Below are 26,774 nucleotides of genomic sequence, written 5' to 3'. Positions count from 1 at the left end.
AACATTATCCTGCCTGTATATTTGTTTCATCTATTTCCAAGATGGCTGCCGCCATGAAGAAACGATCAATAAATAAAACTTCTAGAAAACCTTCTCTCGAACTCCAAAGGTTAAATATTTTATGAAACTACATAGGGCCTAATGAAGGCCGTGCTAGTTAATGTAATGTCAATGTTCTTAATGTACCCGATATTCTGTACTTTCGGTGCTAGTTGACTATTGTACCGTACTCCACACCGGCTACAATACGGCTAAAAATACTGCTACCGGTACTAGTGTAGTTCAGCTCTGAACGTAGGTCTCATTACTCGCCGTTTCAGGAACCGCCCTATTGAATCCTTGGCGAAACTGAAATCGCTTCCCAGTCAATTTTACTGGGCAACTTTTTACTGCTAAACTGTGGGGTGTCAATCCGTGTGAACGCCTGTACAATGTTAATGTAAAGGAACATTTCAGTGAGAAAAATTACCTTGCGCTAGAGCAGGAATGTGTGGCACAACATGCTGGTAAAAACTGGTACCCATCTGCCAAATAATTTTTTCCTAAAAATAGACCAACACACAAATTCAAGAAGTCTGTGACACAAAGCCAAAGGCTAAATCAGAAATGTAGGTAACCAGGGGACAAAAATTATAATCTCTGAAAAATTAGAATCTTCAGTCATATACATGTATTGCTTTGCCAACCTTTTTTAAAACTAAAACAGATTAATTTTTTGCTCTTATTTTAAAGGAATAAGGCAGTGATTCTTTATATTTCAGTTCAAAAGACTTGAAAAAGAAACATGATAATTCTACACCATTTGTTGGAATAACATTAATTATTATTATACGTTTATGTTCAGCAGTATGGACTATTATTGGTGATTGTGATGAAGTTTATAATTATTGGGAACCTGTAAGTTATGACATATACTTTGAACCCTTTATTTCAAAATGATTAATCGAGTTTGTGCCTATTATCTGTTTATATTCATAGATGGGAATTTAATCTCCTTGTACAATTCTTTCAAGTATATCTGTGTTTAGTTATTCTCTTCTATTCCATTTGTACCTAATTAATTAACATCGATTTTACAAATGGGATTTGAAAAAGCCTATAAATAAATTTTTGTACAGAACTAAATGGAGGCAGTCTTATTGCATAGCAAGCAACACAAATCGATGAGATTGTAATTCTATATATCTTTGTAAATACTGGACAGAATTGGACCATTTTTGAACTGATATTCCTATTAGAGATTCAGTTGTCACAATATCAGTCGTTGTTGTTTGTATTTTAGAGGAGAACCGAAAAAGGCTCCCCTTAATCAACAAATTGAAAAAATCGCTCCCCTAAAAAACCTCGTCGATAAGAAGAGTGATTAAGAAATTAAGGGGGGTGATCTGATGTTAAGGAGAGTGATTAGTTGTGTGTATGGGAAATGGTTTTGAAGATCAGTAACTGCATGTAAGGAAGTTATTCCTAGTTTCATAAACGAAAATAAACCCCCCATGACTTTGTAAAGGAGAGAGATTTTCAATTTTAAGGGGAGGGAGAAGAACTTCCCTCCGGTCGACATTCAGATGTGCGACAGGTGTTCGAGAGCGATTGTTCGCCTTAAAAAAAACAATGACTGCAATATTATAGTTTGCAAGTGATTCTATAGTGCTAAATGACGCATCAATCAGGACTTTAAACCTCTTGGGGTTCAAATTCTGATTGATTCCACAAACTTAAATATTTTTCAGGCTCATTATTTAGTGCATAAGAAAGGTTTTCAAACGTGGGAATATTCACCAGTATATGCAATTAGATCCTATCTTTATGTATGGTTATATACGATACCAGCTCGTATTGTAAATACTATACTGACAGATAATAAGGTTTGTAATACTATCACATTACATTGACTAGTAGTATGAAATATCATTTTTGTCTGCTTACATTTTAACACTGTCCTGTATTGCTGTCACATTCATCCATCTGTCATTTACATTTCACCACAATAATCCACATATCTTTTTGTCCCGCGCCTTTCAAAGAAAGCAGGGGACTATTAAATTGGCGTGGGTGTTTATTTCGTGAATACCTTGAGGTAGTTTGAAGATTAGTATTTTCTTCTTAAGCTAAGCAGAGATAAGTAATTCAATTGGTTGATGCTTTGGGAAACGATAACTTTGCTTCTAATGAAACATACATTATGCAAGAGCTAAATCTGCCTATTGCAGGTCTTTCTTTAGGTCGATATGGTATATAAACTATTAATTAGACATTAATTAACTTATCCAAAAAATAAATTAACTCTCGATGTCATCTTATGTGTCAGATTTTCGCTGGATTTGAATCCGATCTGTTGCTTTACGCTCATTGATGATTAAATCCAAAAATTGATAATTGAGACTATGTTTTTTATCATACCGACTTTAATAATGATGATTGAGGCTAGGCTTAAAATTCAAAAGCTAATATTTCAGTTCAAAGTGGAGCAATTTGACTGAAATTTTCAGCATATCCTATTTACATTATCTCTTTTTTTAACTATTATAGCAAGAACAGTCAACTATTTATCTAATCATGACTAACTTTATTAATGAGCATTTTCTTCTCAGGGTAAGCAGAACGATAAGCAATTTGATTGGTCGAGACTTTAAAGCTCTATAACTTTAATTCTGATTGAGTGAGAGTGGTGAAACCTATTAATACCTTGACTAAGTTCGATGATGTGCAATTTCTGCTTAGGCTAAATGGAGATTTCAGTCTGATTGGTGGAGACTCTCCCAATTGAGGTAGAATGTTCAAACTTGATGTAGGTGTTTATTAGGTGAATGCCTTGACTGTGTTCAATCATGCATGTTTTCCACTAAGGCTAAGCAGAGATAAGCCATTTGATTGGTTGAGACTTCGGAACACAATAACTTAGGGTCTAATTGGGTGAGAGTGATGAAACTCAAGAGTATAAATTCATTATATCAATACCTTGACTAAGTTCGATGATGAAAATTTTCTGCTTAGGCTAAATAGTGATAAGCAATTTGATTGGTCGACCAGGACTTTGGAACATAACTCTGCTTGGTGTATGTTCAATAAGTGAATGTCTTGACTGAATTCAATGATTAACATTTTCCACTAAAGCTAAGCAGGACTAAGCAATTTCATTGGTCGATGCTTTGTGACACGATAACTTTGATTCAAACTGATGGAGAGTGATGAAACTAAGTGTATAATTTCACTACCAGTTCAATCAAGAACATTTTCTGTTTAGACTAAGTATAGATACTCAGTTTGATTGCTCGATACTTTTCAAGAAGATAAGAAGATAAATGTGCAATTATGCAATTAATTAATATATGTCATCTACATGGATTTATTTTGGGATTGCAGTGGGGGGGGGGGGGCATCAGCCTCACTGTTGGCTTGTTGAAGTTCTATGTGTTGTCTGCCTCATTCAAATGAAGAAGCCTATTGATTTTCAATGTTTTTTCAATTATGTCCCTTTGTTATGAAATCTTGTTAGAATGTTATAGGCTGCAATTATTAACCTATCTTTCTAATATTTATGTCTGTTGTCTATCCTATTGAAAGGAAGTATATTTTTGATTGTCTATCCTTTGGAAAGGAAGGTTCAGTAATATTCAGTTATGGCCTTTTGTTATGTCCATAAAACATGCATCTGTCAGTTTGTTGACTATCCTTCCTGTTGAAAAGAGTGCCATTAATTTTCAATGATTTTCAATAACTTCAAAAGCTGTTCCCCGTTTGTTACCACCTTTTGTAAGAGGCAATAATTACGATCTGATCTTTTTAAAAATTTTATGCTCATAACTGCTAGTGGTCATGTATTTCATTGTAAGACCACCTTTCTTATTGTTTTTTCTCAGGTTGTTCAGTTCTATGTGGTGAGATTGGTTCTAGCTTTAATCTGTTCTCTATGTGAGATTTATTTCTACAGGTATGTAGACTGATTTGAACTAATGTTAGGCCCTTACTTTATCAGTAATGTTCATTGGGATTTTTCCGACGTGGTTTCCCCCTTGTCAGTGGTGCAGGACGGAGGGTCTGACAAGGACAGCTGTCTAGTCATTTGGATGGGAGGAAAATTTCCATCATAGCACACTGTATGGCGTATGCCCGTCTTTATTAGCCCAGTAATATGGGAGCCACAGTGACTCAGTGGATAAGGTGCTGGATAGCTAACCTGGAGTACCCGGGTTTGATACCGGTTTTGGTGGAGAAAGTTCCTTAGGATTTTCCGGCATGGTTCCCATTTTCTTCTAGAAAGAAAAATGTACAATAAACATGTATAGCTATATTAACTTCCCCAATAAATGGGAAGAGATACCAGGTATTCTAAACATGTTTAGCTATTTTAACGTATCCAAATAATGGGAAAAGATACCAGGTGTTCTAGAAAGAGAAAGTAGTAAGGAAAGCATCTTTTATTAATTGTCTTGTAGCTAAAGTAGAGCAGTTGCTTCTACATGTATTTTCGAAGGTTCCATGGGCAACAGGAAATTAATCATTTTTATACGTCCACATTATGAATGTGGACGTATATCGCCGTCGCCCCTGTCTGTGTGTCGCCTACAGGCCATAATTCTTAAGTGATCATCTTGAAACTTTACATACTTTATACCCTAAGGATGATCCCTATTGCTTCTGATGCATGCCCGACCCCCAGAGGCAGAGCGACGCCCATTTCTTGTATTTGTTTGTCGTCTACATCCCGCATTTGGTAACATATTATCTTGAAACTTTGCATACTTATTCTTTGTACCCTAAGGAACATCCCTATCGTTTGGGGTGCATGCCCAATCCCCAGGGGCAGAGCAATGCCCATTTTCTTTTTGTGTGTCCGTCTGTTGCCTACAGGCCACAATTCTTAAACGATCGTCTTGAAAAATTTTCATATGAATTCCTTATACCATAAGGATTATCCCTATTGTTTTTGGTGCATGCCTGACCCCCAGTGGCAGATTCACGTCCATTTCTTGTATTTATTTGTTTGTCATCTACGGACCGCATTTCTTAACGTATCACCTTGAAACTTTGCATACTTATTCCTTCTATCCTAAGGAACATCCCTATTGTTTGTGGTGAATGCCCCTCCCCCAGGTGCAGAGCCACTCCCATTTTCTTTTTGTGTATGTGTCACTTACAGCCTGCAATGCTTAATCTATTGTCTTGGAAACTTTTTTAATACTTATTCCTTATACCCTAAGGCTGACCTCTATTATTTTTGGTGCATGCCTGATCCCCTGGGACAGAGCCACGCCCAATGTTTATGTGTCTTGTGTTTCGCCTACAGGCCGCAATTCTTAATAGATCCTTTTGAAACTTTGCATACCTATTCCTTATACCCTAAGAATGACCCCAGGGGCAGAGCCACACCCATTTTTCTTTGTGTCTTAATGGATCGTCTTTGAACTTGGGATATGTATTCCTTATAGCCTAAGGACGACAACTGCATGTCCCGAACACCAGTGGCAGGGCCTAGCTTCTTTGCCTCTTGTCATATTACAGCCATTTCATATTTTAAAAAGTACCATATCAATCAAAGCAGGAATGTGGACGTATATTGCAGTGTTAGCAATAATGCTCTTGTTCAAATTTGCTAGCATATTTTTTTATGATATTATTATTTGTTTTCAGGGGTGTTTATAAACAATTTGGTGTAAATACAAATCGCATGACACAATGGTTTTCATTGTTTAGTGCTGGTATGTTCATAGCTACACCAGCTTTTTTACCAAGCAGCTTCTCCATGTACTTGACATTCCTGTCTATGGGTGCATGGTTTCATGGAAATTTTAAGGTATGTTTGTGCTCATTCAATTATGGTTGTTACGTTATTATTGGTTGGTTGTGAAAGGAACTTCACTTGAAGTATCACTTTTCAATGGTGGATATCTAATTAGGGTTTTAACTCGCTTGGAAATATTACTTTGAGATATGATCATAATTTCAGATAGCAATTTTGTCAACGGCTGCCAGTACATTTATAGGGTGGCCATTTGTTGCAGTGCTTGGGTAAATGATACTTATTTTTATTTTATATTTGATTAAAAATCACTTGTTGGATATAATTGAAAATATGATGTTTTTATACGCCCACATTTTCATGTGGACGAATTATGTGTCGCCTCTGTCCGTCCGTCCACAATTTGTTTGTGGACACTCTACAGGTCACAATTTTTATCTGATTTTGAAGAAACTTAAAATATAGGTCTATCTCCCAAAGATCTCGGTTCCTTTCGATATTGGCATGTATCGGACCATAACTTCATGGATTATGGTCCCTGATTGTACGAAAAATTATGTTTTTAGGTTGTGGACACTCTAGAAGTCACAATTTTTGTCTGATTTTGATGAAATTTGATATGCATGTTTATATCTTGGTTCCTTTCGATATTTGCGCATATCAGATCGTTACTTCGTGAATTATGGCCCCTGATTGTACAAAAAATCGCGTTTCTAGCTTGTGGTCCCTCTAGAGGTCACAATTATCCGATTTAAAAAAATGAACGAATATATCATCGTTATGCCATAAGGTGTGTGAAAATCGGACCAAAACTGCCTGACAAAATGGCACCCCCTCTTTTGCAAATAGTGTAAGCATATGGTATATCAAGGTTGTGGACCCTCTAGAGGTCACAGTTTTGATCCGATTTTAATGAAACTTGAAATACATGTTTATAACTCAAAGATCTTGTTTCCTTTCAATATTCGCATGTTTTTTAGCTTGTGGATTCTCTAAAGTTCACAATTATTATCAGATTTAAAAAAAATGATTGAATATATCACCATTATACCGTAAGGTGTGTCAAAATCGGGCTTAAACTGCATGACAAAATTTTTTATCCGATTTTATAAACCGTTCAAATATATCACCATTCCCATAATGAAGGTTGAATTCGAATTTCTGGAAAATTGAACCGAAACTGCCTGACAAAATGGCCACTCTTTGTACACAAATTGTGTAAAAGTATGTAATACAAAGGTTGTGGACCCTCCAGAGGTTACAATTTTTATTAGATTTTGATAAAACTTAACATATATTTTTATATCACAAATATCTCAGGCCCTTTCGATATTTGCACATTTCAGACCATACCTTTCATCATTTGCTTGATAAAGACGAGAGTATCATCGTCGAAACGTTGCATGTTAATAAACCAGTGATTGTTATTCCATAAATAGTGTTAGTGTGTCATACCTTTCTGGATTGTGGCCCAGATTGTACGAAAAATCATTTTTGTTTTTGGCGCGTTCTCTATCCATCTCTTGCAAAATGCGGGCGTATCTTGCCTAGCAGTAGCTGGTTTTAGGTGAATCTGATAAGGTTTATGAATAAAGAGAATATTTTAGCAATAGAGCCTAAAGGGTCATTCCATGTCAAGTATACCAGTGCTTGTAAAGTGACCCCCTCCGAATATTATGAAGGTTGTAAAGTGACCCCCTCAGAAAATTAAAAAAAAAAATATGTTATAGTACATGGGGATCACGTGGCTAAGTGGGCAAGACGCTGGCTCGCTAGCCTGGAGGTCGGGTGTTCGATCCCTGCATTGGCCGAGAAAGTTCATCCAGATTTTCCGGCTTGGTTCTCCCTTGTCAGTGATGCAGGACGGAGGGGCTGACAAGGAAAGCTGTCTAGTCGTTCGGATTGGACGAAAAACCGAGGTCCCGTGTACACATTGGCGTGCACGTAAAAGATCCCTTGGCAGTTGGAATTCGATATAAGAGTAGGCCATAGTGCGGCTGTAGGGCAAAATTTCCCTCATAGCACACTGTATGGCGTATGCCCGTCTTCATTAGCCCAGTTCGTAGCAAAACAATAGGACGTTAAACCCCATTTCATTTCATTTCATGTTATAGTACATGCAAAATTATGTAAAACTGCAAAGTTATATGGGGGGGTTGGATGGCTGAATGGTTAGCGTGTGCGCGCTGTATCATAAAGTCTGTCATTGAGTCGACTGGCGTGGTTTCGAATCCCCGGTTGTACGTGACAAGGAGTAGGGTCGCCTGTCCAACCTCGTGGGTTTTCTCCGGGTCCTCCGGTTTCCTCCCACTGCTAAAGACCCCTACGCACAAGCGAATTATTGAAATAAAATTAAACCATATGTTAGTCCCGATATGACTTAGTTTGTGTCGAGTGGACGTTAAACCCAATTTCTCTCTCTCTCTCTCTCTCTCTCGCAAAGTTATATGATGCTAGCATTTATATTGACTGAGATATGGCCTTTTGAATATGGGTACCTTTTCACAAGTTTTGAAACTACTATAGTATGGCTCGATTTTGGTGTTCTGATTTTATATCTTCTTGAAATGGGGTTTGTAAGAAAATATTATATAGATTAAGAATTCACTATCAAATTTCTCCCTTGAATGAATGAGGTGGGGAGTATAAATTATTAGGGAGTTAATGGAAAACAATTAAATACAGCTTATAGAAGCCATGCATAGTTATGAGCTTAGTCTTACAGGATGTGATATTTATGACAATTAAAGTATTGGAAGTGATATCCTTTGAAATGGGCAGATATGTAAATATATTAACATGTTAAAAAATCTTGAATTTTCCCAATCTGATTAAAACACAGATCCTATTTCGTTTCGTTTTTTATAGTTGGAAATTTTGTTTTATTTGTCTGTACTATGCTAGGATCTAGAAGAGTTGTTATATAACCTGCGTTCTGGATGACGTGAGGGATTAGCCAATGAAACCATCTGTTACAGTGACTTCTTGGCGTGCGATGCACAGAAATGTGGGTAAACCACTAGAAATGTCAATGCTGATTGATTAATCAATATCTGATGTTATAGGGTCAAAACCCATTCGTACAACCTCTGACACGACCTTTTACTACAACCGGTCAGATCTTCATGTAGTGTAGGCCATCGAAAGTATAAAAAAAAAACGGAACGAAATATAGATCTGTATTTTAATCAGATTGGAATTTTCTATGTTTTTGATACTGAAAAAGTGATTTTAGCTATTTTCCTGTGTGAGTAGATTTTCAAAGGTAATTTTACAAGAAACCAACAAAGATATGGCTTTTGATAATGTTTGTCCAAACAATACCCATTGATAAATTATACATGTGATAAGTAACAACTTCTAATATAGTGTATTAAAATTTCTACACTGTATGCAAATATTTTTTTTTTTTGGCACAAGTATCAATTTTTGTTATTTAAGGCACTCCATACACAATTGACAGTACTTGTTCTGTAAAATATGATGGTAAATTCTGAATCTATACATTCTCTTACAAACCCCATAATTTCAAGAATATAGACTGACTGGAAGGAATAAAATCAGATCACAAAAGTCGAGTCATAGTAGTTTCAAAACTTGCGAAAGGGTACCCTGATTCAAATGGTCATATCTCAGTCAATATTAATGCTAGAGTCATTAACTTTGCAGTTTTACATAAGTCTGTATGTACTGTAACATATGTTTATTTTTCATAAATTTCTATGGGGGTCACTTTACAACTTTCTCAGAACTTGGTCCACTTGACATGGAATGACTCTAAATAGAACATGGTCTTGGCCACATTTGGAAAAATGAACATTATTTTGAATTAATTTTTTTAGAATACCAATAGCATTTGATATTTTAATAAGACAGAAGAAATTTTTTGCTTTTATTACATGGTGTCTTATTGCTGTAATCCTGTTTTTGGTGAGTAAATCATAATAAACAATTCATCTACTATTATTTGAAGTAGGACCAATCAATATCATTCAGTTCATTTTATATTCTGTATTGTATGTTTTACTTAACACAATTTTGCTTAATATCTGACAATTTTTATTATTGTGTCATCAGTCAAGTTCTTACTTGTTTACCATAATTGGCTAATAAAAACAAGAGATTTCTCCATCATACCAAGACATTGTCCACTGATCTATTTATAAACTTATTGTAGTCTTGTGCATAACACAGCCATTTGTCATATATTGTGTTGTGTAGAAAATCAGAACTATAAAGACAAATGAGGACAATAGGAAAACATATGTATTATAAATGACATTCTAACACAGTGGTATTATCTTTATAATTTTGAAAGAATTATAACCTCTTATCAATAGGTTAACTATTATAAATGAATAGTCCAGGGGAAGAACGATCTAAGTCACATTTTTGTCTTTTCACATAAAATGCAAAACAGACTTTTGGACGAGAATGCTTGACACGAACAGAACAACAAGTGGATTTAATTACAACTTCAAAATGATGTTTAATACGAATCATAATTACCAGTACAACAACTGACTTCCACTTTTCAGCCAAATTAAGGTCAAATAAAGGGTATGTTGGATGTATTTGTCCGGGAGGCCATTTCAGAATCACCTTGGTTCGATGTGGCTCCGTTCGGTTTTACCTGAAATTGATTGTTGCACAGAAAGCTTACACAATTTGCTACCAGATGGTGCCATTAACTGGGGTTCATTGAAAAAGTAACTTAGATCATTCTTTCCCGGGACTCTTCAAATGTGTAATGTTGTTATACATGTAGGTACCAATGATGATGGTGGATAGCAGGTTTTATGGAAAATTAGTTATAGCACCATTAAATATAATTTTATATAATGTTTTTGGTGAACATGGACCTGAATTGTATGGTAAGCTAAATCTGTCATTATTTTTTTTATATTCCCCCTAATCTGTTGTTGCCCTTTAATATCATTCACTAAAATTACAAACTATATCAATTATACTTAACACCATCCGACTGGTATTAGACTAGAATATTCAAGGGACACAAATAGAATCTTGATTAATATGCAACTGTAGTTAATTACTTGATACAGATGTGAAGGCAGAGTCACTGATATGTGTCAGTTTTGGTTTCTTAATAGGCTTATATTCTTTCGGGGGGGGGGGGGGATGGCTGAATGGTTAGCATGTGCGCATTGTACCATAAAGTCTGTCATTGACTCAACTGGCGTGGTTTCGATTCCCCGGTTGTACGTGACAAGGAGTAGGGTCGTCTGTCCAACCTCGTGGGTTTTCTCTGGGTCCTCCAGTTTCCCCCCCACTGCTAAAGACCCCTGCACGCAAGCAAATTATGAAAATAAAATTGAACCATGTGTTGGTCCCGAAATTGCCCACAATTTGCTGGTTTTGTTGCCCATAATGAAAAAAAAAAGTCTTTGGCATTTTGGGAGACTCTTCATTGATTCTTTACAGAAATCTGTCCATTTGATTTATACTTATATATATATACAAAGAAGATGGTTGTTTAGTTTCGATACTTATGATTTTTTATTAGAATATGTATAATTTCAGGTGTAGAACCAGTATCATTCTACCTTATAAATGGATTTTTGAATTTTAATTTGGCATTTCTAGCAGCATTAGTTTCTTTACCTTTTGTTGTAAGTTTTTATGTTTATATGCTTTGTGTATATTCTATATTACTGTTTATACTGATATTGGTTTATGTATAAAACTACAAATAAAGATCTCATTCATTGTGTATTGGAAGTTAATTTATAATGTGTATATTTATATTTCAAAACCCATTACTGTCATCGAATAATATGATAATATGAATTTTTTTTTTTTTTACAGTTAATAATTCAGTTGTTATCAAGATTTACCTCTTCAAGTAAGTATGATGATTCATAAGTATTATAGACATGTTTATGACCTCTGATTATTTGTGTCACAAGACATAATCTCCACAAAAGATAATACATTTATACTATTTATAATATAATAATTGTTCAAATTTGAAATAAATAACCCAAATATATATCTTTTATATTTCAGAAATACCTATTGCCATTGTTCTCTCACCTATGTATATATGGATGGTGATATTTTTTACAACACCCCATAAGGTAAAACATACATACAATTTTGAATATTAAAGAATAATAGTATTTGTAGTGATGATAAATGTTACATATTTTTGTGACGGCAGTGGTGGTGGCTGAATGGTCTTACAGGTGTGCTTTAGATCATAAGGTCTGTCAATGAGTTAAGAGGTATGGTTTCTATCCCACACTGGTATGTGTCAACGAGTAGGACTGCCTGCCTAAACTGGAGGGTTTTCTATATAGGTTCTCTAGTGGTTTCCACCCACTGCTAAAGAAACCTACAGGAAGGCAAGTTATTGATATAAAAGTGTACATATTATGTTATTCCGAAATGACCTGGTTTCTTTTAGCAATCTCTCTATCTTTCATTGAGACAGGAAAACAAAGTCACACGAATAATATATTTATATTGTGTTAATCTATCGAATAATTGCAGGAAGAAAGATTTTTATTTCCTATCTATCCATTCTTTGCCCTGGCAGCAGCAATCTGTATAGATCACATTCAGGTAGATATTTTATTACATATTATAATTGTTTATGTTTATTGTTATATATTTCGAAATCTGTGTAATAAATTGTTTATGAAAACAATAATAGGCCTACTGTGCCTGTAATTTATTTCACCAGATATATAGTGCTACATTGAATTTATATTGTGCTATATATATACGTGATTATAACAGTGTATATATTGTGCTATATTTGATTATTTCAGCGTGTATTTTGTGCTATATTATTAGTGTTTATATATTTGATTATTTTAGCGTGTATATTGTGCTGTATTTGGTGTAAAAGGCTCGGGTTTAAGATATTATGAATTTACTAGTTGGATACCTCTAACAGTGGGCTGTTTATTTACTCTTTTGTCATCATTTAGAGTATTAGCTCTTTATAAAGGTAGGTAAAATTGTGAATCCTTGTAAGTGTTGCAGGACTGGGGGCCTGGCAAGGAACAACATCTGGTCATTTGGATGGAGTAAAAATCTGCGTGAAAACAAAATAACCTTTGACAGTTGGAATTTGCTGGCATTGATTCAAGTGAAATGGTTCGATTAATTCCAAGCTTGTATAAATGTTAGCATCAAATTATTGAAATAAAACAAAACTGTACTATGTTAGTCCCGAAATGACCTAGTTTATGTTAAGTGGACATTAACCCCATTTCTATCTCTCTCTTTTGAACTGAATAGATACAGAGTATAATAATTTTCAATTCCAGACCAAAAATTGTGTATTCCAACATATTGTTCTAATAATGGTATCAGTTTTTTTTTTTTGAAGATGTTCTAATTGGGTGGTTTAATATATTGTTTGTAACAGGTTATCATGCATCAATGGATGTTTATATGGAATTAAATCGAATATCTAAAGATCCTCAAATACATCCTATACCAGATAGTAAAACTGTTAATGTTTGTGTTGGTAAAGAATGGTATAGATATCCTAGTTCATTCTTCTTACCTGGTGAAAAGTAAGTAACAAATTTGAATATAATCAATAATCTTTCAATGTACATATTACTATACTATACTTCTATTATACAATTTTTCATTTGAATGGCTGTCATGCATAAGGCAGGATATGCTTACCTTTTAAAAATATTATCTGAAACCACTTATCACTGGGCTCATTTTGAAGGCATTCACAAATTTTACTTTTTTTTTTACGAAAAGAAACACAATGTGACAACCTTTATGGACTGTTTGGATGACATTGGTGCATTGGGTATATGTTTTATTACTTGGCAACCAGTCTTTTTACAGCCAATGTTTGATGTATAATGTGAGTGTTTTGTTTTAGATGGCATTTAAGATTTTTAAAATCTGATTTTGCTGGTCAGTTACCCAAGCCCTATAATACTAGTTCTGATGGCACTAAAACTATACCAACAGATATGAATGATAGGAATCTAGAAGAGAAAAGTCGATATGTACGTATATGAACCAGAACTTTTAATCTGTTCTATAATCTTTTTATAGCCATGACATACAAATTATAATATCTAGTGTCTGGATGATGGCATTGGTGGGCATTTAACAATATAGTTAATGTCATTTGAAAAGGATTTGTTTAAAGGAATATCATGTTCGAGAACCTACTCATGAAAATTAAACCATAGATTTTGCATATGATATAATAATGATCATGAATAACATTTCCAAAAATATTGAAAAATCCATTGTGGTGAAATACTTTTTATAACTTAACGGCATGTGCTCCAAATTCAATCGGAAATCTCCTTTAATCACATGTCTGCTTGTATTATCACCAAAAATAAAAATATTTATAGGCCTGCTTTCAAGAGTGGGTAAAAGATCGAAATATAAACCAATTAAAAAAATTTGACCTAGTTTATTTTGAACAAGAATAACCTCCAATTTAGAAGTAGGAATCAGACTATTTCACATTTAAATAATTTCTGTAGAAAATTGTAAGATCAACATACTAACTTATTATTGTTATTATATTGCTGTTACAGTTTGATGTCAAGAGATGTCATTACCTAATAGATCTGGATCTTACAACTAGTTCAAAAACAGAGCCACATTATAGTGGATCACATCAGTGGAATACTATTTATAGTTTACCATTCTTAGATGCTAGCAGGTATATCTAATTTGAACTAAAATAAAGGTTTTAATTTTGAAGCAGATCCTGGTAATTTTTCGGCCAGATTTGTAATCATGGATGAGACCTGGTTTCATCACTTTCAACCAGAAACCAAAATTCAGTCTAAAAAATGGAAGCATTCGTAGTCAATAGCCCTCCAAAAAAGCAAAATTGGTTCCTTCTGCTGGAAAGGTGATTGCTTCAGTCTTTTGGGATTCGAAGGGCATTCTGCTGATTGACTATCTTGTAAAAGGTTAGATTATCAATGGAAGATATTATGCTGACCTACTTGAAACAGTTCTGTGAAGCTGTCAAAAATAAGCGACAGGGAATGCTCACTAAAGGCTTCCACCAAGACATTGGTGATTGCCATGTCAGCTATCCATGATTGTTGCTTCGAACTCATTGACCATCCACCTTACTCACCCAATTTGGCCCCATCAGACTTCCACCACTTTCCAAAAATGAAAAAGGAACTAACTGGTCATCATTTTCCTGGTAATGATGACATATCAACTGGCTGAAAAAAATTTCTTCCTGACCAGCATCCAGGCCTTGCAACATCTTTGGCAAAAGTGTGTACACCTATTAGGGATCTGTTTGGAAAAATAAAAGGAAACCATCGATTTTGTACAGGGCTTTCACAGAGAGGCTTAGAACTTTTCAGCCAGCCCTCGTATAGGACCTTTAGTTGAATTTATTAAAAAAAAATTGTTAAAAACACCAAGATCATTCCTGGGACATCCTGGTTAGTGAGCTAGCACCTCACTGACTGAGCCACCATCAAATTCAAAGTTCATAAATACAAACAGAAAAATTACTACATGTAGTAGTGTTGGACAAACAAAATAGTCGAAACTCTTCCATTCCATTCCTTAAATACAAAGCTTGAAATCTGTAATATTCTGCAGGGATGTTTTTACCATATCTTTTATTTGCCCATTGTTTAATACAAGTTTTATTAAAATAATCTTAATGTTAAGATGATAAAATATAAATTTTCTATTTCAGATCCCACCGATTTTTTAGAGCATTTTATGTTCCTTTCCTGTCTCGAAAGTTCTGTACTTATGGAGAATATAATCTACTTCAGTCCAAAAAATTATCGAAATCATAGTATAGATTAATTTAATTTGTTTTTATTCCCAGTCTTCAATGTTGTTATTGCTTTAATTTTGGTCATGTTTTTCCATTTGTAATCTGCATTTAAAGGACATTTTGACACAGACTGTAGACTTCATACACTTTGGAGAGAAAAAAGCTTGCTAGCTGCCATAGGCGTAGGTGCTCGATAAATGTTAGGGGGACATAACCTGAAATGCTGACGGCTCTCTCTCTCCCCCCCCCCCCCCCAAAAAAAAAACCAAACATGCACAAATTTTTGAAAAATTTGACAGACGCAAACACGTTTTCCTGCTATTCCAGCCAGTAAATACAGCAACTTCAAAGTGGTCTAATATAGCCCAACTTAGGTGGGTGACTCAAATTCCCATCAATCAATCAATAGTTTGCAGTCCACGGAGAGGGGTCCATCAGGATAAAATTTTGAAAATTTGACGGCTATTCCAGCCCGGAAATACAGCAACTTCAATGTGGTCCAATATAGCTTACCATAGGTTGCTGACCTGAATCCCAATCAATCAATCGTCACAGGGTATGGGTGGGCTGGAATAGCAGTAACTTCAATTCCAACCATCCAATCATACTGTTGGAGCTGCATTTACAAATAATAATCGATGCTCGAAAAATGTCGCACAAAGTTGAGTGGCCCCAGACAAAATGTTTTAATTCAAAGTCAGTTCAGTACAAATTTTATTTGTGGTATTTAATTAAAAATAAAAGTAAAATCAAGTGTTTTATCAGATTACGGGCACTTTATTTTGCCAACTAGATGAAATAATAATTTCTTTTTGACTTTACCCGTCTACCCGAAAGGTCACATTGCCCGAAAGTTAATCAGGATAACCAAATCTCTATGAATAACACATTGATATTATTGGTGCTTTATCACGGACTAACTACACATCAGCTGACTAGAACAGTATTTGTGTTCTGTAACCAATTCTTGGGTTGATGTGCTGGTTTATTTTTTGTCAGGTTGCCCTTCTAGTCCTATTGAATTGAGCTGAAATACATTTGAATTACCCTGACAATGTTACTTGTATCTGACAAAATGTCTGGCACTATTGAAGTTGTACCTGTGTAAGACATATTAAAAATATTAATAAAAGCACAGAAAAAAAGACAAATCTGTGCCAGACTAATTTGGGTGTTCACAAGAGAAAATAGACCAAAGTTTTGTTTATATTTTAATTGTTTATTGTCATTATATCTTGTTCATTGATATATATATAACATGTGTTATTATGTGTTATATTAGTTTAATAACAGTTCTCTTCAAAGTGCTTTTTTGCTACAATAAAAGAACATAGCCTTCTATTTAAGTTAATAACACTAATACTCTGCTAATTATAACATGCAAACCCTAAGTGCCTCTTACCCCTTTCACACTATGTTTAAATCTAAACAGCTTCAAAAGTATCGCTTATGACCTTAACTTTGAAAGATGTGTAGATGCTTTCATACAAGCATATATAAATGAGTTAAACATGCATTATGCAAGAGCCAAATCTGCTTATTACAAGTCTTTCTTTAGGCCTGAAATGTTATCTAAATTATCAATTAGACATTAATTAACTTATCCAGACCATAATAAACTCTCGATGTCAAGGCTAGCCTTCGATGTAGGCTGGATTAGATTCCTATATGCCGCTAACGGCCAAAAATAATTAAATCAGAAAAAGTGGATAATCGAGACTATGCTGTTTATATTAATGATTTTAGTAATGATGACCGAGACTATGCAAAAATTTCACCCGCTTCTTTCTCAGCTCATAGTGGATCAATTTGACTGAAATTTTCAGCAAATTACCTTTACACTATCTAGTTTTTAACTATTATAGCGAGAACTGCCATCTCTTTATCTTATCTCCCATAATGTATCTTTAAACTGATTTACAGTTTTCACATTAGCAGCAAAGTAATGCGTTTATTTCAGTTATTTACACCACTTCTCAGTGGTATAGTTAGACATGAAAGTACAATCTAAATAAGATGGCATAAAGCAAACTCCATTTTGTATTTTGTGGGGATGATAATGTGAAAAATAACTTTCAGATGCCTTTCACTCTGCAGAGTAAAACGGTTAGAAAAAGAATAAGAACTGTCTTGGGAAATGTTTTTTGGATCCAGATAGCTTCCATAAAGTTCCAAAAAAGTTTCACTTATGGTGTGAAAGCAGACTGATAGATTTTTGTTGTCTAAAACTGGTATGAAAGGGGTATTAAAAAACCCTTAAAATATTGTAAATAACCTCCACCATTCCTATAAATGTTTTCATGCAATAATGATCTCAATTTGTTGTTCTTTTATGGAATAAATTGAAATGTTAATTTCTATAATGTTTATGTTGTGATTTACAGTACTGATAAGTAGTTCCTTTTATCAACTCATTTAACAACTTATTTTGAAATGCCAATAATACATGTAGTGTTGTGTCACTGACAAATAAGTACCAGGTAACAAAGAAATGCCATTAGTACATGTAGTGTTGTATCACTGACAAATGAAACAAGTACAAGATATCAAAGATCAGAGCTATTGTTATCTAAAAATAAAAGCATATAGTTGATCACAGAGCATCAGACATTTTTTATATGAAAATAAAATTTTTATATGTAAGGCTATATTTTAGCTTCCAGTATTTCCATGCACATATGGCTTTAAGTCACCTGACTTCTGTAATATGGCTCCAGATACAAGTGAATGTCGATATTTTAGTAAAATGTGAAATATATATTGTAAGTTTTGGTTTGATGAAATTTAATGTTGAAAAGGAAACAGGGAACTGACATATGTAATATATGTTCATTTGTTGATATTGATAATCGCAATAAGTGGACATCATTGCACTAAGACGCAATGAAAACAGACCACCGATTCGATTGAAAGTGCAGCTAAAATGTCATTTTTTGGCATGACTATAGTATAGGTTGGACCTAAGAAAATCGACACACGGTGGCCATAACAACTGTAAAGTGGAACAGCATCGAATCACAATTGGTCTGACGTTAGGTCATCTCGCATGCTTTCCGTAGTAGACAGAGCTACAGCCCCCAACCCCTGAAGAACTCCCACCGACCAGGTATGACCTGACAGTGAAAGAAACCGGAACCACATAACACAACACACACAAAAATGGAAAATAGCAATTTTGCTCAGCATCTAATCAAATACTGTTTTTTTCATTGCTCTTTTCTTGACCAACTGTTAAGATTAGTCTTGTGGACAATGAAAACAGTTAACTGTAATTGCTGTCTGGTGTAGCAATGATTAATGAGCTGGTAATGCTGTTCATATCACTTCAGGTATGAAGTCTTGGTGACATAATAATTTTCTTGTCTTTGAATGGCAAATGGTAGTCTTGGTGACATGTATTTTCTTGTCTTGGTGACAAATGATGGTCTTGTGTATCAAGTACAGAATCAAGTGTTCCAGACAGCAGAAGCACACACTGCCTCCAGAGGCGTAGCCGTGAAATATATATTTGGGGGGGGGGGGCGCAAATGAAATTATATAAAATGTTGACAATCTGTGTCGCCGGAGGCACGTGGCTCCACAGAAGCCGATAGGGAGAGTGTGGGAGGGTCACCCTCTCACTGGGGGAGTTTGGGGGGCTACCCCCATAAAAATTTTTTAAAGTTTCAGTCTTCTGTAAACACTGTTTTGGCATATTTTACGGGGTTAAACTAAAACATCACACCAATACAATGTTTATCATGTTTAGGTCAGGGGGTGCCCTATATATTTTTTTCATGACTTTTACATATTGAATGTTACGCTTGAGTTATGAACAACACGACAAAGACAGTTTAGTAGGGGAATTTTTATGAGGAGGATCCAAATGAAATAAAACTTCATCACTTAACTTTAGTTTATGAGGATGCATATTTGACAATCACCTAGTTAACTATACAATACTATACACATATATACATTGACATTTACAAGAAAGATGTATAGATATTTAAAGTATTTTGTGTATTATAAATGGATTTCAAAAAGTAAACATAAGTGTTTGTGTTTTAATTTGTACATTGTTTTATACAGACAGAATCTTAACTAATCCTAATAATTGTTGTAAATAAATAGGAGTTAGGGCCTACTATGCCAATTTGGGGGGGGGGGGGTGATCCAAGTATTTTCAGACCCCCCCCCAGAAAAACAATTGGGGGGGGGGGGTCGGACCCCTCCGGACCCCCCATGTGTGACACCCATGCCTGCCTCTATACAACGTCTATCATTGCCTGACTGCTGGTATCCATTAGGCTGAAACAGATCAGAGATCATCGAGCCAACAAATCAACAATGTCCCACCCCACAAATTTAACGTGACACAAACATATAAAACGATAGGAAGGCACATATTCAGTAGAAATGCTTTAGCAGTTATTAGGACTTAAGTTTAAAATGTTTAATCAACTGTTATTTCAGTATAATATGAATGTTTATAATTAACCATAAATACTTTGTATTTGCTGGGGATACCTATAGCTATAAGTAAGCTGTTAGACGCAATGTCTGTCAACTTAGCTTCATTGTGGGAGTGTCCATTTTTCAGAATGTATTTATCATTACTTACTGTACATTTACCATACATATTGAGGCCTAAGTAAATTCTAAATTATTTCTGTCAACTTCTTTTTCCGCCGTTTAAGCAGTCTTTTGTACATTGACACCTCTCAATGTTCCCAAAACTGCCTAACCATTTGATCAAGAAATAACAACTGCTCCCTCTCTGAAGCTGGCACACAATAAGCTGGCAGATAACAGTCGGGTTGCGAGTTAGTGATACCCTGACAAATTTGCCCAGTGCTTGCCCCATGGGTGTTTTTCGGGTAATCCAGTATTTTTCTCGTAAGATTGGGTGTCTATACTTTCCATATATACCAAATTTGATATACTTTTATTGAAAATAACCACCTGATAAATACTTTTCTGGGAAAGTATCTTTAAAACTAATATATAACAATATATTCTATAAAGTCGTTTATGACAGCTTTTGATGAGACCTAGTCAATCTGCATCAGTCATTTTTATTTACAGAACAAGATTAATGGAGAAAATATGTGGAATCGAATATAACTTTTATTCATATCTAACAATTATTGTTATAAGTAGGTGTGACATTTTGGTATTAAGGCCATAAGGCTTGCAACTATACCATGTATGCCACTGCGTATGATGCTCCATTAATCTCCAGACTTTAAAGAATCAGACAGACTTCTCAAGTCCCCTAAAACATCTCCAACTGTTGGTCTTTTCTTCTTTTTGTGCTCTACACATCGTGATGCCACATCATACAATTTAATTACAGCCTTTTCGTCCCATTCACCAGCACTAGGATCAAGCATCTTAAATATATCCTCACAATTATCATCCATATATGATTTAATGTCCTTTTCTTCCCTTTCGTTATCAAAAGCTTGAAGCCCTGTCAACAGTTCTAATAAAACCACACCAAAACTAAAACTATCTAATTTAGTGGAAACGTCACCTTGAATGGCCTCTGGAGCTAGATAAGCTGATGTTCCAATAACAACACTAGTTGACTGAACTGCGCTCACACCACTTCCTTTTGGCGCAGAGCGCACTGTAGCAAAATCTGCTACTTTAGGCACAAAATCTGAATCTAACAAAACATTAGCACTTTTAATATCTCTGTGAACCATATCTCTAGCGTTGAGAAATGCAATTCCTTCTGCTGTACCCTCAGCAACCGTAACACGGACCCAAGCCGGTAATGGAGGTGTGTTATCTTTACACATAATTCTATCTTCTAAAGAACCGTTGGATATATACTGATATATTATACATTTACACGGACCATCATTAGAAAAGCCCAATAGATGAACAAGATTTATGTGACGATATTCAGAAAGGCAACGCAGTTCATTTTCAAACTGTTTATCGATATCCATAGTCTTATCATCATCTTTCAAACATTTTACGGCAATCTGAAAACCATTTTTGAACTTTCCTAAGAAAACTGTTCCGAAACCTCCTCTACCAATCAAACGACCCTTTTGTGCAAGATCAGTCTCATCAAAACCATTTGTAATCATTTTCAACATGCCATATTTCATATTCTGTATAAAAACCTTAGAACTAGTTAACATGCTCTCAATTGATTCAGAAGCTTGTTCTATTTTTTGAATTTCAACCATATCACATTCTGCCATTACACCTTCAGAGATCTTTGAGCTTTCGTAAAATAGATGTTGTGCCTCTACACTTCCTGCTGCAGATTCCATTCTATCAATCACTTCTGTTCTAGAATCTAAAATAAAGACAAAATAATGTTACATAACCTTTATTATAATATACATAAAAGGTTATTATAGTTAAAGCTACTCTCAGGTGTTAGATATTAGAAATGAAGTTGTTTTAGGAAAGAAAACTAGGATTTTTCCTAAAACAACTTTATTTCTAATACATGTATATATATATCACAAAATGTAATACCCCTTAGCACACATATAGATGAATGCGCAAAGAATTGCAATTCCCAGTTCACAATCTGTCCTATATACAAAATGTGTGCAGAGAATGAAGAGCTGAGGAAAATCAAAGAACGATTCTTTATTGAAGGATATACGCCTAAATTAAACTGTAACTAACATGAAATCATGTTGACGTCACATTTACTGTGTATGACATCATGAATCACGTCCCTTGCCATTGTTAACGCTATACCATTAGCAACACAATGTATAAGTTATCCTGATGATCACTATGTTGTGAAACCGGTTGGTAATGAATTTATATGAAGACCAATCTTCAGTTTGTTTGTCAGCCATTATAACAATCACAATGAATATTTCATTAGTAAATTATTACACTGAGACATAGCAGTGAATTTCACTCCGCATATATCAGCCATTAACTGGCGAGCAGGAATAGGAAATTATTAGTTCCTTTGACTGTTCCTATTAACAATATGAAATTAATGACAATAACACACTACCCCCACCTCTGTTCTATGACTACTTTGGGGACAACGTTGGCCTATAGCAATATTAACTGCAGCTGCTTAATTAATTAAATTGAATTTCAAAACCAACATAGTTTACTGATAGTTTTAAAAAATATTAAAACTTGATTATTAACTACATGATATGTGTGTGTTATAAATTGATGTCAGACTATTGGATAGACCTGCTCTGTGAAATTAGGGCCCACCCTAGATTCTATATAATGCAATAATAAAGTATGGAATCACATCATTGCGAAAGAATTTGCATAGTTTATACCTTGCTCGTCATATCCTTCTTCCTTGTGTTCTTCTGGTTGTGAGGATGGGTGTCTTTGATAGGGTTTTAAGAGTTGACCACCACCTGTAAGTGGAAATGGTAGGTCTATATCTGTTCCCAGATTATTCAAGCCATTAGAATTTACTTCTTGGGTGACAGATGGTCTAGGAACTGGTTCTTTATTCAATATTTTCACTGACAGATAATCAGCTGCTGCATACAATTTAGCTTTCACTAGAGCTGCAATAAGATGTTTAATTCTAGCATTTTGGGTTGCCCAGTCTGCTAGAAGGGCCTCGGTCGCACTGCCATTAGGTTTATTCCCTCTGTTAGCATACAGGATTATGGCTTGGTAGGAATATCGTGGTTCAAAATCTTCATCTGTCATATCCAACCTTTTTGGAATAAACACAGCCAATTTTTCCCATTCCTTTCCTGGGTCAAGAAGTTTAAATAGTTCTCTAAACGCAGAAAATGGCAAGCTACGAATATACGATTCCTCGGTCGTTACTACTTTTACCTTCCCCATATTTCTATTCACTTCAGATTCTAACTGTTAAATGACAAACCTTAAGGCGTAGCAGTCAAAATGGGGAATTCCCTGTTTATTATGAAGTGACGTAGTGCGACGTTTAGAAATGACCTAGATTTGAACCAATCAATGAATTGTTACCGATACGACTCCCGGAAATGTATTCCGGATATTCCTGTAACGATTGGCTAGATGATAAACATCCTAATTATAATAAAGCTAGTTTCGATTGGAGTTATGTATGCTATTGCATAAAAGATTTATTATAGGCCTATATTTTAATTATCAAAATAGGTCTTTTAAAGTAGATAATTTATTTTTGAGAAATAGTGGAAAAAATATAACCATTATATTTTTTTGGTTACGATATGTCAGGATGGCCGAGCGGTCCAAGGCGCTGCGTTCAGGTCGCAGTCTGGTTCTCCAGGCGTGGGTTCGAATCCCACTTCTGACAAATATTTTCCATTTTTTTCCCCAGATTTTAAACTTTGTACAATCGAAACGCGCTAAGCGATTCCAGACTAGAAAAATCAGTCATTATTTTGTCATCGGTTGTCAGTGATGCAGGACGGATCAGGGCCTGACAGGGACAGCTGTCTAGTCCTTCGGATGATGCGAAAAACCGAAGTCCCGTGTATTGGAATGCACGTAAAAGATCCCCTTTGCAGTTGGAATTCGATACAAGAGTAGGCGATAGTGCCGCTGCCAGGGCAAAATTTCCTTCATAGCACATTGTATATGGCGTATGCCCGTCTTCATTAGCCCAGTATAGAGGAGCAAAACAGTAGGACGTTAAACCCCATTTCATTTCATTTCAATTGGATAGGATGATTAAAATTAGTTGAAAAATTTTCAGACGATTATGTTATGATGAGTTCGAATTGTTATTTTTGTCGAATGATTGTTAATTTAGGTAATAACTGGTAGATCTAAAAACTAAATTGTTTTTCAGTAAATTATGGACCTTATCAAATCGACCCACCTCTATCTTTGTCTCGTGACAATTGAAATTGTGCTACGTACCGCGGTGGCCTATAATTTTATCTTAGAAAATCGCGTGTGGTGTGTAGAAAGTTGAAAAGCTTGATTACAGATTAAATTTACTTTTTAAAAATTCCTCAAAATTCCTGTGAATTTACTAGATCAAGTTTTTCTAGTCCATTCTTTTTTGCGTAGATTCCGAATCTGTGTGGTATCAGGCGTACGTTTGAGGTGGAGGGAGTAAACTGCGGGAAATGGGATTTGTTTAGTTTGAGCTTGGTAAAAACATTGGGCTACTTTTAATGTCGCTGCACATCTCTAAATATGTGTATGAGATTACCATAATGTGTGTTTGTGTTTGTGTGTGTGTTTGTGTGTGTGTGTGGGGGGGGGGGGGGTATTTTGGGGCGCAGAAACCAAACCGGTTCAAAACTGACATGAAAAGTGGCTTCTCGTTAGCTTTTTCGTTTAGTACCAATTTCGTCATTCAAAATACAAAATATATTACATTATAATGGTACTTTTCAAGAGATCAGGAAATGTATATAAGCTGCAAAATCGAATAAGATGACTGCAATGAAATAAAATGGGGTTTAACGTCCTACTGTTGAAGACAAGCCTACGCCAGTGTGCTTTAAGGGATATTTTGCACGGAGAGCGGCACTGCGGCCTATACTCTTATATCAAAGTCCAACTGTCAAGGAATCGTTATGTGCACACGGTACCCCGGTTTATCGTACAATCCGTCAGGCCCTCCATCACCGACAAGCTGAGACCACGCCGGAAAACCTGGATGAACTTTCTTGGCCATGCAGGGACCGAACATCCGACCTCGTGCAGCCTAGCGAGCCAGCGTCTCACCCCCCCCCCCCCCACATACCATAGGATATATAGAGAATTATGATAGTGACTATATAACACTGAGCAACCTGACAATTTTTTCCTGTGAGAAAATTTGAGTCAATATCCTGGTTTTTGAGGTCATTGCTGGAGCAAATTCTTGGGAACGAGAAGATCAGGGTTAGTCCTAAATAAGGCCAGCTCAATTTTTCTTCATAGCGCTAATCCCAACCCTAATCCGGGATCTTGCCCCAATACTTGCCCTAGTCCCTATATAACCTACAATCTCACCAACAATCATGTGCCCTAACCTTATTTACATCTCAGTGACCTTGACAAAAATTGAGCTGGCCTTAGGCTTAACAAATAGATTTAGCTGAAGATAAGAAATGGGAGTCAATATAGGGCAGAATCTTGAGATCTGCTTGTCAATTCCGCATGTTTTGTGAGAGTTAACAGTAAATTTGTAGTCTGTCGTCCCGCGTACTAGTGGTACTACTAACTGGGCGGTTCACTCCAATCGTGAATATGATAGCTTAATTAGGAGATAGTATAAGACCACAGAGGAGTGGAGGAAGAATGATGCTATAATGGAATCAAGCAGCGTAGATGCGAAAAAATTTCAGATAGCAACGTATAACATGTAATTAAGCTTTTAATTTAAGGCCTAAATTTCCTGGCATTTGATTTCATTGATAGAGCGCAAATTCTTGTGAACGAGCGATGTAGATGCAAACAATTTTCAGAAATCTAATTTTGGGCTGGGTCTGAGGGGACTTTATCTCACGAGGGCGAGATAGCAACGTATAACATGTAATTAAGCTTTTAATTTTTGGGGACAAGGCATGAAATTCCTGGCATTTGATTTCATTGATGGAGCGCAAATTCTTGTGAACGAGCGATGTAGATGCAAACAATTTTCAGAAATCTAATTTTGGACTGGGTCTGAGGGGACTTTATCTCACGAGGGCGCTTACTTGGTCTCATTGGGGTGGGGGTGGGTGGCATTTGATGTCCCTTTTAGAATGTGTGACTATGTCCTACATAACTTAAAATAAGATCATTAACAGTTACAACGATTATTATGTTTACACACCTCCAGCTCAGGGGCGGATCCAGGATTTTCAGAAGGGGGGGGGGGGGCGTGCTGCCCCCACTTGGGAGTGCTAAGCCCGGCCCTCGGTGGATTGACTGACGGGCCCGCCTCGTTTCAGAGTAAATTATGACAGACATCACTACCATTTTTATGTATTTTTGTTCTTTCCCGCAAATTGTTCGCCACCACAAACAATGGGGGGGGGGGGCGTGCGCCGGGTGCGCCCCCCTTGGATCCGCCCTTGCAGCCTCTATCTCCCACTGCAACTATTGATGTTTCAAGGTGGCTGTTTCTGGTTTCAACCTTTAGTAAAGTCATTAGGGTTGATACTGGGGTAAAGGTATTTCGAATAACCACCTGGAAAGCCATGTTATCTACTGGGTATACAATACTAGAAAATTCTTTGGCATGTGATTTGGTGAAATATTTTATCTCATATCGAGTCAGTTAGTGAGACTTCAAAGAGAGCTACACACATGGAAAACAAATCCCAATTTCGTTATGTACTCCAAAACTACAAACAC

The 26,774-nt window shown here is 35.7% G+C and overlaps 2 protein-coding genes and 1 non-coding gene across 3 annotated transcripts; 2 read left to right on the top strand and 1 right to left on the bottom strand.

Annotated features, from left to right (window-relative positions):
• Positions 1-36: 36 nt before the first annotated feature.
• Positions 37-17,890, top strand: LOC126808894 (alpha-1,2-mannosyltransferase ALG9). Its single transcript, XM_050533946.2, has 17 exons — positions 37-109; positions 762-897; positions 1,731-1,865; positions 3,861-3,931; positions 5,632-5,794; positions 5,948-6,009; positions 9,583-9,670; positions 10,509-10,614; positions 11,282-11,370; positions 11,567-11,603; positions 11,768-11,838; positions 12,254-12,325; positions 12,584-12,716; positions 13,140-13,290; positions 13,620-13,749; positions 14,299-14,426; positions 15,441-17,890. Exons 1-17 carry the CDS (start codon positions 42-44, stop codon positions 15,544-15,546), a joined length of 1,746 nt encoding a protein of 581 aa, XP_050389903.1. The 5' UTR covers positions 37-41; the 3' UTR covers positions 15,547-17,890.
• Positions 17,891-20,439: 2,549 nt separating this feature from the next.
• LOC126808903 (interleukin-1 receptor-associated kinase 4) lies at positions 20,440-23,412 on the bottom strand. Its single transcript, XM_050533968.2, has 2 exons — positions 22,802-23,412; positions 20,440-21,828 (listed from the first exon to the last, which is right to left on the bottom strand). Exons 1-2 carry the CDS (start codon positions 23,328-23,330, stop codon positions 20,741-20,743), a joined length of 1,617 nt encoding a protein of 538 aa, XP_050389925.1. The 5' UTR covers positions 23,331-23,412; the 3' UTR covers positions 20,440-20,740.
• A 291-nt stretch (positions 23,413-23,703) lies between these two features.
• On the top strand, positions 23,704-23,787 carry Trnal-cag (transfer RNA leucine (anticodon CAG)). Its single transcript has one exon. It is a non-coding gene; the product is annotated as a tRNA-Leu (tRNA).
• Positions 23,788-26,774: the final 2,987 nt, after the last annotated feature.

Source organism: Patella vulgata, chromosome 1 (assembly GCF_932274485.2).
Source record: "Patella vulgata chromosome 1, xgPatVulg1.2, whole genome shotgun sequence".
Taxonomy (NCBI): Eukaryota; Metazoa; Mollusca; class Gastropoda; family Patellidae; genus Patella; species Patella vulgata.
The sequence above is the reverse complement of the archived record's forward strand: the minus strand, read 5'-3'. Positions and strand labels throughout refer to the sequence as shown.

What these genes read in the sequence shown, in the direction of transcription:
- LOC126808903 (XM_050533968.2), bottom strand. Translation starts at nt 23,330, where the DNA reads ATGGGGAAGGTAAAAGTAGTAACGACCGAGGAATCGTATATTCGTAGC. An exon ending in AGAAGGATATGACGAGCAAG is followed by an intron (nt 21,829 to 22,801) that starts GTATAAACTATG and finishes TCTTTATTTTAG; the next exon opens with ATTCTAGAACAGAAGTGATT.
- LOC126808894 (XM_050533946.2), top strand. Translation starts at nt 42, where the DNA reads ATGGCTGCCGCCATGAAGAAACGATCAATAAATAAAACTTCTAGAAAA. An exon ending in TTGCTGTAATCCTGTTTTTG is followed by an intron (nt 9,671 to 10,508) that starts GTGAGTAAATCA and finishes TTATACATGTAG; the next exon opens with GTACCAATGATGATGGTGGA. An exon ending in TCTGTATAGATCACATTCAG is followed by an intron (nt 12,326 to 12,583) that starts GTAGATATTTTA and finishes TGATTATTTTAG; the next exon opens with CGTGTATATTGTGCTGTATT.